Genomic DNA, 12,369 nt, shown 5'->3' with positions numbered 1-12,369 from the left:
ATTATATTCTCTGTTTTATATATATATATATATATAAAGGTTATTGACTTTTCTGTGTTAATTTTAGGTCCTGCTAATTCAGTGAATCCCTTTATTGCTTGAATTAGCTTTGTCATGGATTCATTGGACTAATGCTGCGATTCCATTTATATAAAATTCTTGAGAAGGCAAAACTCTAGTGATGGAAGGCCGACTCCCGGGGGCCAGGGGCCAGGGGCCAGGGGCCAGGACTGGGGAGGGGCGGACTGCAGGGAGCACTGATGAGTTTGGGGATTCTGCAGATCTCCTGGATCTTGATTGCCGTCTTGGCTTCAGGACTGTATACATTTCTTAAAATTCATCAAACTGAACAGTTAAAATACATGAATTTTATTGTGTGTAAATGAGTCTTCAGTAAAACTGAGTCCTAAAAGGCCAGAGGAGCCCGAAAGGCCAGGTGCAGTGGAGCGATTAAGTAGGACGAAGACCAGTGTCGACACCATTGCGGGCTTGGTGGAAGCCATTGCATCCGTTGCTGTGGAGGTGGGCTTGGTGGAAGCCTCACTGTGGAGGCGGGCTTGGTGGAAGCCATTGTGTACATCACTGTGGAGGTGGGCTTGGTGGAAGCCTCACTGTGGAGGCGAGCTTGGTGGAAGCCATTGCGTCCGTCGCTGTGGAGGCGGGCTTGGTGGAAGCCATTGCGTACATCACTGTGGAGGTGGGCTTGGTGGAAGCCATTGCGTCCGTCACTGTGGAGGTGGGCTTGGTGGAATCCATTGCATGTGTCACTGTGGAGGTGGGCTTGGTGGAAGCCATTGCATCCATCACTGTGGAGGCGGGCTTGGTGGAAGCCACCGCGTCCGTCGCTGCAGAGGCGGGCTTGGTGGAAGCCACCGCATCCGTTGCTGTGGAGGCGGGCTTGGTGGAAGCCACCGTGTCCGTCGCTGTGGAGGTGGGCTTGGTGGAAGCCTCACTGTGGAGGCGGGCTTGGTGGAAGCCATTGTGTCCGTCACTGTGGAGGCAGGCTTAGTGGAAGCCTTACTGTGGAGGTGGGCTTGGTGGAAGCCATTGCATCCATCACTGTGGAGGTGGGCTTGGTGGAAGCCATTGCTTCCGTCACTGTGGATGCGGGCTGGGTGGAAGCCATTGCATCCATCACTGTGGAGGTGGGCTTGGTGGAAGCCATTGCTTCCGTCACTGTGGATGCGGGCTGGGTGGAAGCCATTGCATCCATCACTGTGGAGGTGGGCTTGGTGGAGTCCATTGAGTCCGTCACTGTGGAGGCAGGCTTGGTGGAAGCCATTGCTTTTGTCACTGTGGAGGCAGGCTTGGTGGTACTAAGGTACCAGCCAGTTTGTTCTGGATTGGGAAGTGACTGATTGGAGGGGAGGTGGGTCAGCAAGGATACCCCTATTTCTTCATCTCACTCGGCCATGAAGTGGAAGGGTAAAATAGGATTGCAGCTACAGAGAAAAATGGGATTAAGGGGGATATTTTTGAGATGGCTTTAATGCTGTCGATAAGTCTGGTGAATTGAGGGCTGAAAATTGGCCATTGACCTAGCCATGTAGAGTCTCTGGTGTTCTTCTGGGCACAACACTGTTTGAGGGGACTTTGCGAGAAAATAGCAAACAAAGAATTTGTTGTTGTTAGGTGCTGTTGAGTTGGTTCCAATTCATAGCAACCCCTCCATACAACAGAACGAAACACCGCGCAGTCCTGTGCCATCCTCACAGTTGTTGCTGTGTTTGAGCCCATTGTTGTAGCCACTGGGTCAATCCATCTCACTGAGGGTTCTCCTCTTTTTTTGCTGACCCTCTACACAGTGAATTTAGTCCTGTCTGTCTGTCTGTCTATCTATCTATCTATCTACCTTAGTTATCTAGTGCTGCTGTAACACTAGTGCTGCTATAATAGAAATACCACAGGTGGATGGCTTTAACAAAGAGAAATTTATTCTCTCATAGTCTAGGAGGCCAGAAGTCTGAATTCCAGATGCCAGCTCCAGGGGGAGGCTTTTTCTCTCTGCTCTGGGGGAGGGTTCTTGTCATCAATCTTTCCCTGCTCTAGGAATTTCTCAGCACAGGGACTCCAGGTCCAAAGGACGTGCTGTTCTCCTGGCTCTTGTTCCTTGGTGGTATGAGGCCCCTCTGTCTCTCTGCTCAATTCTCTCTCTTATATCTCAAGAGATTTTTGGGGGACACAATTCAATCCATAACACTATTGCTAGATAGATATATAGATATAGATATATGGGGGATTACTGCAAATTGGACAAAGAAATGTGGTGGGAGCTTTTAGGGGAGAGTGGGGTCAAGAGAAGGGTTTTGTCAGATGGGAGAACAGCGTATGTGGATGCTGGTGGGAGAGATCAGCACGGGGGTTGGGGTCGATGATGTAGGAGAAAGACCGAGGGTGATGTTCGGGACAGAGCACTGACTTGTGCCCAGTGGCTCCCAGCAGGCTCTCTGTGGCTGGTCTGTCCTCATGGGTTGCAGGCCGACACGCAGCACACATGACGGTGGTGTGAGGCTGTGGACGCGCCTCTTCATTTCAGTCAAGTGGGAGGGAGACCATCCTGATGGTAAAGAGGCAAGAGGAGGCTTTAAGGCTTGGGGAGGAGGCAGGCAGAAGGCACGACATGATCATCTGTGAGAACAGGAGACGGGTGGACGGGCAGGTGGCTGTGGCCAGTCCACTTGGCGGGTGATCTCCTGCAGCCGTGTCGTCAGGGTGGGGGGGACAGAAGGGGGCAGTTAGTTTGTGTCCTTCCTCTGTCTTCTCTTACCTGTTCTGCCATTGCTGCCGCACACATCGTGGGTTCCTTTATTTAGGCAAATCATCTTCTTTCTACGTTTCGGATCAGTTTTTCAAAAGGATTCTAATGCTTCTCAGGAATATGTTGTATATCATCATGGCAGCCACCTTTTACTTGGTGTTACTGTTTGGCGGAATTTCCTTGTTTATATCAATTGTTCTTCTCTACATTGTTGTTGTGTTGCTGCTGTTAGCGGCTGCTGTGTTGTCTCCAGCTCACGGCCAACTTGTGTATGACAGACCAAAACGTTGCTGCCATCCTCGTGATCCTTGATATGTTTGAGCCCGTTGTAGAGCCTGTTGTGTCAATCCATCTCCCGGAGGTTGTCTCTCCTTTTTGCTGACCCTCCGCTTTATCAAACGTAATGTCCTGTCCTAGCAATTGGTCGTTTCTGATGGCGTGTCCCAAGTAAGCAAGATGAAGTCTCACCATCCTCGCTTCTAAGGAGCATCCTGGCTGTATTTCTTCTAAGATCTTCATTGTAGCTTTCAGTAAATATCTGTCGAACGAATGCACACATGAGTTTTCACAACCACCTTAACAAGTAGTTATTATTATGGTTTTTTAAAGAATGATTTATTGAGATGAAATTCACATAACATAAAATTAACCATTTTAAAGTGAACAGTTCAGTGGCATTTAGTGCAGTCACAAATGTTCCAATTTTATAGGTGGAGAAATTTGCGGTCCCTTGTCCTGGGTCATCAGCTATTAAGTGCCAACTCAGGGTAGAGAGTGGACTCCATAAAACAGGTGTTCCTGTGACTCCATTGTAAGTTTCTTAATTTCTTCTCCTGTAACAGGCCCGGTACAAGCAGAGCCTCGACCCCACCGTGGATGAAGTCAAGAAGCTTTGCACGTCTCTGCGCCGAAACGCCAAGGAGGAACGGGTTCTCTTCCACTACAACGGCCACGGCGTGCCCCGGCCCACGGTGAACGGCGAGATCTGGGTCTTCAACAAGGTGGGCGTGCCGTGACGGTTCCGTGAGCCACGCTCCTTTGTCTTTCTGCTGAGGAGTTTGTTCATTGGGTGGCTGGCTGCAGGTTGACGGTGATGTTCACGTCACCAGGCCCTCTGGTGTTTCACCCTTTCATTACCACGTTTTTCCTCCTTAAAAGTTTTTTTTTTGATGGCACGTGTTTTCAGTATTGGAATGCATGCTTACTAATTGAGTGTGTTTACATTTTGGTTGGTGATATGGATTTTGAGGAATATGATCTGGCAGTACAATCCACCAATGAGGCGAGTGGCACTTTGGCGCCACCAGTCTGTGACGTGACGGTAGGCCACTGAGAACGAGGTAGATAATTTATTGCTGGTACCTTTCCATTAGGTGACATGGGGAACTTCTGGTTTTCCAAATATGACAGAGGGAAACCAAAACAAACCTCTCAGGGCTCCCTAACTATCACACAGGAAAGCCATAATTGTGCTCGCAAGCCTCATTCACAGCAACAGAGGAAAAAAGGCCAAAGTTTACAAAACTGACACATCCGGAAGCATCACCCAATAGAATGCTCCGCCTACAAACAGTGAGGCTCCAGCTCCTTCTGCTGAGCTTCACGCATTTCAGAAGGGACCCGCCCTGGCACTCAATGCATTAGAAGGGGCATAGCGCCTCGTTCTGAGCTCCAGAGGCATGAACATCGGCTGGCATACCATTTAGGCCAATGGTAACGAAAGGGTGTTAATCTATGCAAAAAACCAAAGTGTAGTAAGATGGAATATGGACACTGTGTGTTTCTTATCTGGTGGGAAGTTTTAGAATCATTTCCACATCAGCGATAAAAGTTGGAAAATAATCAGGTGCTAAGAGCTTTCTGCTTTGGACGGGCTAATGCAGTGACCGTCCAGGAAGCCGTGGAGTCTGGCCTAAGTGGTTTCTTTTTCCCTCTCAGAGAATTTGAGTGGTTTGTAGTTCTTTGAGGAAAGACCTCAAGAATATCTGCCTTTCAGTTGAGCAATTGCAAGATTTTTCAGTTTTATCACACTCTTCCTTTGAGAATCATTGACTGTCTTTGAAAATGAAATGTTTCCCGTATTCCAGAGAGCCAGTGCCAAGCACCCTGCAGACTCAGCCTCAGCTCTGCCCTCTCCAAAGGGCGCCATTGCTGGACTCTCTCATGGTTCCTGAGCCAAAGGCTCAAGTGAGCGTGAGGGCGGTGGCACCCTCCCTCACCCTCCCAGGGTTGTGAGTGGCAGGTTTTGTCCTGTCCCACCCGGTGGGGACTCGCTACACCGTCCACATCACATTCTATATCCTGTTTAAGAAGTCTTCCTTTACCCCGCCGGTCATAAACGTATTCTGCTATGTGTTCTTCTAAAAGTTTGCATTTTTGTCCGTAGCATTTTGGTCTCTAATCTGCCTGGAACTGATTTTTTGTGTGTAGGGTTAGAGGACCGAATTCATTTTCTTTCCCCAAATAGATACTACCTTTTCCATTATTGTTTAATGCCAGCCGTGAATGAAATCAGGATTCTATGTTGAATGAGTATGTTTCTGAGCTTTGTTCTGCTCCATCGGTCTACCTCTGTGCCGTAAACTGGCCCATTAGCAGAGGTTTTCAGGAATTCTTAGTGTTTGGGAAGGTGAGTGCCCCTTCTCTGTTCTTCTTTAGTGGTGTCTTGGCCATCCTTGGCCCTTTGATCTGCTGTGAAAATATTGAATCACCTCATCAAGTTCCACGAGAATACTTTTTGGAATTATATTACCTGGACGAATTAATGCAGGAGAGTCAGCATCGTTACAATGTGAGTCTGTGCTCTTTTTAAACGTCCATCAATACAGTTTTATAATTTCTTCCTAAGGGTTTGTGCATCATTTGTTAGATTTATTCCGAGGTACTTTACATATTTTCGATGCTATTATAAATGTTTATTGTAAAAATGGTTTTTCTAATTTTTTACTGGAGTGTATGGAAAGGGGGTTGATTTTTGCACAGTTACGTTCTGTCCCCACCTTACTAATCTCCCTTATTGATTCTCATCATCTATCTGCACATACTTTAGGTTTTCTTAACAGACTGCATGTCATCTGCAAACAGTGACAGCTTCATCTCTTCCTTTCCAGTCTTGTCCCTTTTATTTATTGTTCTTGCCTTCCTGGGCTGGCTGCCGCCCGCAGTGGGGTACAGCGATGATTGAGGGCAGCCTGGTCTCGGCCTCACTTTAAAGCGAGGGCACTCGCTGCTTCAAGGCCAGACGTTTGCCGCAGGTTTTGGCAAAAACAGGTGCCTTTACCACACTGAGAACGCTCCCGGCTCTTCCTCGTTTGGTTTTTTAAATCTTGAGCAGATGTTGATTTTTTCAAGGCATCATGGAGTGTGTGTCTGTTAAGATGATCTCGTGATTTTTCTCCTTTAAACGGGCCATTCATAGAATGATATTGTATGTTTTTTTTAATTATTAAATATACCTCTAGTTCTTGAGATAACCCAGTGTGCCATTCTAAAGTGTTGCATAGGCTGTTTAATTCCATGTGTTGGCATTTCACGTAGTGTTTTTACGTCTGTGTTCATGAGTGAGATGTTCCTGGAGTTTCCTCCTCTTGCTGTTTCTTGTTTGCTTTGGGTGACCCCTGCAGCCATGGCCCTCGTGGTGCAGTGGTTAAGAGCTCGGCTACTCACCAAACAGTCAGCAGTCCCAATCCACCAGCCGCTGCTTGTATACCCTTTGGGGCAGCTCTACTCTGTCCTGTAGGGTCGCTGTGAGTTGTATAGACTTAACAGCAATGGGCTTTTTTCTTTTAAGAAAACAAGTTGAGGGATGTTACTTCTTTTTATATACACTGGGATAGTTTTTGTAAGATTTAAAGTATTTGTTCTCTGAATGTTTGGTAGAATTTACAAGTAAAGCTGTCTGAGTTGATAATTTTTGTTTGTGGAAAGACCTTTGACTGCTGATTTAGTTTCTTTCATGGTTAAAGGGTTTTTCAAGTTTTTTATTGGTCTTGAGCCAGCTTTGCTAACTTTCTTATGTCGGAATTTGCCCATTTCAACTAAGTTTTCCAAGTCGTTGACATAAACTGCTTCATAACGTCCTCGTATTAACTTCGGAATGCTTCGGCATCTGCTGTTAGTGATGTTGCTTTTTTCTTTCTCGACTCTGATTATTTATGGCTTCTCTCTTTTCTTTTGATCACTGTTAATACGAGTTTCTGTACATTTTATTAGTCTTTTCAAAGAACCCGCTTTTAACTTTGTCGACCCTCCAGAAAGGTCAGCAGAACAGTAGAGTGAATACCCTTATGCTGTTCACCTGCAGTCAGCTGCTGTGAACGCTTTGCCGCCTTAGCTTTGTATCTCTCTGTAGATGAGTATTTTATCCCTGAGCCATGTGAAAGTGAGTTGCAGAGAGACATTCCAACACTGAGAATGAGGAGATTTTTCTGCAGAACTAGAAGATCATTAAGTTGCTTGGGAAATTTACATTGATTCTAAATATCATTGAACGTAGAGTTCACAGTAAAATCTTCCCAACTGTCTCCAGAATGTGTTTGAATAGGCCGTATTGTTTGCTGAGTTTGTTTTGGATCCAGGATCCAGTCAGAGTTCACACATTACGTTTGCTCGCCATGCTTCTCTTGTCTCCGCATTTCCATCAGCCCCCCTGCTCTCTGATGGCTCACTCCGAGTTTGTTTCCTTGTTTCTTCATGATTAGATGTCAGACTGAAAAGCAAGACCAAGCTGTGCTGTCCACAGGAGATACACTGTAAATACAGAGATGCACGTCAAACACAGCACACAAAAGTTGGAAGTAAAATGAAGGAAAAAGATACATCATGCAAACGCTCCTCAGGAGCAAGCGGGAGTGGCTGTGTGAATAACCAAGGAGTGTTGCCAGAGGTGGAGAGACGTTGTATAACGATAAATGCGTCAGTTTACCAGGAGGATAAACCATCCTAAGTGGGTATGTGCCTAATATCAGAGTTTTAAACTACATCAGGCAAAACCGACAGAACAAAAGGGAGAAATAAACTCAACATTTCAGTTGGAGATTTGAATAACCTTCTCTCAGTAATTGATAGATTAAAACTGATAATTAAAATTGACAGATAAAATAGATCGCTAAAAACTTTCTCACAACGAAAACTCCAGGCATATTCTATTTTTTCCTAGTTAAAAAAAAAGAATGAGTACTGATATAAAAGACCTGAACAATGTTATCAGTCACCCTGACTTAATTAACACTTATGGAACACTCCACCCAGCTGCAGAATACTCATTCTGAAGTGCATGTGGTACGTTCACTAGGACTGGCCATGTTCTGGGCCATAAAAATGCGTCTAAATTTTGAAGGATTGAAATCATGTGGAGTATATTCCCTGACCATGACATTTGAAATCATATGATACCTGGAAAAGCCCCAAATATTTGGAAATTAAATAGTACATGGGTCAAAGAAGAAATCACAGGGGAAAATAAAAAATAATTCAAACTGAATGCTAATGAAAATATGACTTATCAAAATTTACAGGATGTAGCTAAAGCAGTGCTCATATGGAAATGTATAGCTTTAAATTCTTTACGGCTTATTCTTAAGCCATAAAGGTTTAAGATTAAAATCTAATTTTCTACCATAAGAAACTAGAAAATGATGAACAAATTAAATTCAAAGTAAGTAGAAAGAAAGAAATATTTAAGAGCAGAAATCAATAAAATATAGAATAGGCAATAGAGAAAGCTAATATAGCTAAAATTTGATTCTTTGAAAAGATTAGTAAAATTGACAAATCTCTAGCTAGATACATCAAGAAAAAAAGAGAGAAGACACAGTTTATCACTATCAGGAGTGAAGAAGAGACTCTCAGGGCATATACTACAGACATTAAAAAGATAAGGGAATATTATGAATTACTTTATGCCAATAAATTTAACAAATTAAATGGACAAATGCCTTAAAAAAAATACAACTTACCAAAACTGACTTAATGTGAAATAGAAAACCAAATAGCCCTACATCAATCAAGAAATTGAATTCGTAGTTAAAAACCTTCTCACAAAGAGAACTTCAGGCATATTATGTCCTTTTTTGTCTGTCTTCTCTCAGGGCACGGAAGCTCCATGAGGCCAGGGACCTTTTCTTTGGTTCCCTTGGATCCCCAGCTTCTGAAGTAGTGTCTGTCACCGTAGTACATGCCGTGCTAAGTTACTGTTAAGTATGTGAGTGGATGAATGGATGGATGGCTGTTGCTACTTAAGTGTTTATTTGAATGTTACTTAAATGTTTTATGTGTTTGCAAACTACCGTATTCCAATGGCACCCACTCACTCTCTCCAATCTTTAACCCTCCTGCTGTGGCTTATTTTTTGCCTGACTTTCACCCTTCATCATATTACCTGTTTACTGTCTCTGTCTCCTCACTAAGATATGAGCTCCGTGACTTCAAGGTTCTTGTCTGTTTTATGAACTGCTGTATCATTGTTGTCTAAAACTGGGCATCTTGGAACGATGGCGGCTTTGTTCTAGTCTTTAAGAATTCACTTAGCAGAAGGTTTATCAGGAAAAAGGATTAATCTGCTACTCGAGCGCTCCCGGTTAGCTTCTAGACGCTCAGCTCTTCTTTGCCGAGGGAGAAATGTTTTCTCACTCAGTACATTTTCTCTCTGCTCTGTAAAGTCCTCTCACGGCCAGAAGCAACCCCGCTCCGTGTGTGTGCGCTCAGGCACAAAGCCAGGACCGCTCGCCTTCTGTAAACCTGGTGGGGCCCTTCCCAACCAGGACACGCTCTTCTCCAGCTCACCTGCTTCTCCTTGGTTTACTGAACACGAAGCTGGAATTTACATGTTCCATTTTTGGTTTAAGATGCTGTTTAAATCCTCTGGTGGTCTTCCTGCACGTTTTACAGCCTCACCCCTACATCTGCCAAAAATTTCTTCAAAGGCCGTATCTTTTCTCTCCCACAGCGTTGTACCTTTCTGAACATTAGACAAAAACAAACAAACAGAAGAACCCAAACGTGTAGCTGCGAGTCGATGCCGACTCGTGGCGACCCCGTGTGTTACGGAGTAGAACTGAGCTCTGTAGGGTTTTCTTGGCTGTAATCTTTGCTGGTGGTGCAGTGGTTAAGAGCTCAGCTGCTAACCAAAAGGTCAGCAGTTCGAATCCACCGGCCACTCCCTGGAAACCCCATAGGGCAGTTCTTCTCTGTCTTAGAGGGTCTCTATGAGTTGGAATCGACTCAGCTATACACGGTTTGGTCTTTGGTTAATCTCTAAGGAAGTAGATTGCCAGGCCTTTCTTCCATGGTGCCAGTGGGTGGGTTTGAACCACCAGCCTTTCACTTAGTAGTTGAATGTAAACCGTTGGCACCACCCAGGGACCTGAACATTAGATAGGGACATACAGTGCTTCACGTTGTGGGAACACGGATGTAAAGCCAAAACTGCTTTATCCTGACACTTCTGGTTGTGAGTTTAGGTGAAAAGAGACTGATAATTTCAGTATGATGTAGCACAAAGATCTAGAGAAACCATGGCCTCTTAAGAGAGAGGAGGATGGGAGTCCCAGTCCACAGTTACTAGAGCTGCGGTGAGCTAGCAGGGCAGCAGAAGAGGACCCTGGGGAGCAGACAGTGGTGAAGAAGCCCTGGAGGCCAGCCTTTGGCCATGGTGACTGCAGTTGACTTATAGCATCTGTTAGTCAGGAGTTTGGTCCCTCAGCAAGCAGGGGTGCTTCGTTTTGCAGGTAAAACCATCTAGTTATAAAGAAGCAACTTCCTGTTTCCGAGAAGATTCTAAGTACATCTTCTGCCAGAGAACCCGGAATTTGAACCAGGATTCTTAGCTGTGTTAAAATGGCCTCCTCTAAAAGACTTTTCCATGGAACCCTGGAACGATGCCTGTCTCCTCTTAACCTCGGAGACCAGAGTTATGTGCACACCTGGTTCTGACCAGGATTTGCAGTCAGCTGTCGATTTTACAGAGGGGGCCGCAGGAGAGTGGGCTAGTGGGAGATTTGTCTTCCTTCTAAACTGCGTTCTCTGAACACGTACCGACCACCAGCAGGAGGCGATGCCCTGGAACTGAGGATAAACCACTCAGTGGATCAGACACGTTGTAAACAGTCCCGAATAGTCTTCAGAAGTAAACTTTCTGTCCCTTAAGACCCCGAAGGCTGGAGGTTTGTTGGTCTTTGGATACTTCCTCTGCCTTTCCTTGACTGCAGCTGAATATTTACCCCATGCACAATTCTAATAAATAATATTTACCTAATAGAATGTATTTATTTTTAATAATTACATTGTCACTATTAAAAAAAAAAATCCATTACCATCAAGTCAATTCCGACTCATAGCGACCCTGTAGGACAGAGTAGAACTGCCCCACAGGGTTTACAGAAGCAGACTGCCACATCTTTCTCCCAAGGAGCGGCTGATGGGCTTGAACTACCTACCTTTTGGTTAGCAACCGAGCGCTTAGCCACTGCACCACCAGGGCTCCGTCTATCAAACAGACACCTCTTATTCAGCACAGAATACAGTTCATTCTTGCTTCTGTTGAAAGGGTTTTCACATGTGCTATTTGACGGCACTCAACAGCAACAACATTATTAGAAAAGTACATTTGCGATTTTTTAAAACCAGTATTTGTGCCAGACTACATTAATCATTTAAAAAAAAATTATTACTTTATCCACATTGAGAATGTGGTGGCATCCAAAAAAAAGCTGCTGATTTTCTTATGAGCTTGACCTTTCTCTTCCGGACTCTCTAGCGTTTTGTGTTTGCTTGTCGTAGTGAAAGCCCTTCAGCCAGTGCTCTTTCTCTTGGGGAGAACTGCTGAAAAACGTCGGACTGTCTCTTTATAAGAGCTGAAAAGTGGTTTTTCCCCCTTGATGCTGAGAGGCGAAGCCTTAGCTCCCATCTTAGTTGAGTTCCCATATTCTAAAACCATATTTACAGGCCAGCGCTTCTTAAACTGAGCGTGCATCAGCCCCCTGGGTGGTGGCGTTGGCCGTCGTGGAGGGGACGCCAACTCATGGCAGCCCCAGAGAGTCTGCAAGGCTCTGAACTTTGGAAGCAGATCACCAGACCTGCCTTCCCAGGTGTCACTGGGTGGGCTCCTACCGCCAAACTTTCGGTTAACAGTCGAGTGCGGAACCCTTTGTGCCACCCAGGAAGGTCCCCACCCCAGAGCCTCTGCTTCTGTGGTCCTGGGTGGGGCCTGACAATTGCCTTTCTTACAACTTCCAAGGTGGTGTGCTGCTGCTGGCCTGGGCCACCTCTGAGAGCCCCGGGCATGTGAGAGGCGCAAACAGGACCGTCATGCTCCAAGTTCGGGGGCCCCTGTACTTTTTATGAATCTTGGAGGACACTTCCCAAACCCACTTTTTTCATCTGTAGTTTAACAGTCTGCACGAGAACCTGTTCTAAACCCTTTACGTCTGTTGATTTGCTTCATCCCTGACAGCCCTCTAAAGTGGGGCCTTTCATTATTGCCCATTTTCCAGATGAGGAAATGGAGGCAGAAGAGGTTAAGCAGCTTGCCCAAACCACACAGCCGGCAGGTCTGTGGTGGAGCCTGGTGTCCAACGCAGGTGCCATGACTTGATGTGCAGCCCGGCCTTCTC

General features: G+C 45.4%; 1 protein-coding gene across 1 annotated transcript in view; it reads left to right on the top strand.

Moving 5' to 3' along the window:
- Positions 1 to 12,369, top strand: part of RPTOR (regulatory associated protein of MTOR complex 1) — a 425,613-nt gene that overhangs the window by 171,278 nt on the left and 241,966 nt on the right. The window contains 1 exon segment of the mRNA XM_023729162.1: positions 3,601 to 3,759. Within this exon segment, the coding sequence (XP_023584930.1) occupies positions 3,601 to 3,759 (159 nt within the window).

Source organism: Trichechus manatus, unplaced genomic scaffold (assembly GCF_000243295.1).
Source record: "Trichechus manatus latirostris isolate Lorelei unplaced genomic scaffold, TriManLat1.0 scaffold00028, whole genome shotgun sequence".
In the NCBI taxonomy this organism is placed as follows: Eukaryota; Metazoa; Chordata; class Mammalia; order Sirenia; family Trichechidae; genus Trichechus; species Trichechus manatus.
The sequence above is the reverse complement of the archived record's forward strand: the minus strand, read 5'-3'. Positions and strand labels throughout refer to the sequence as shown.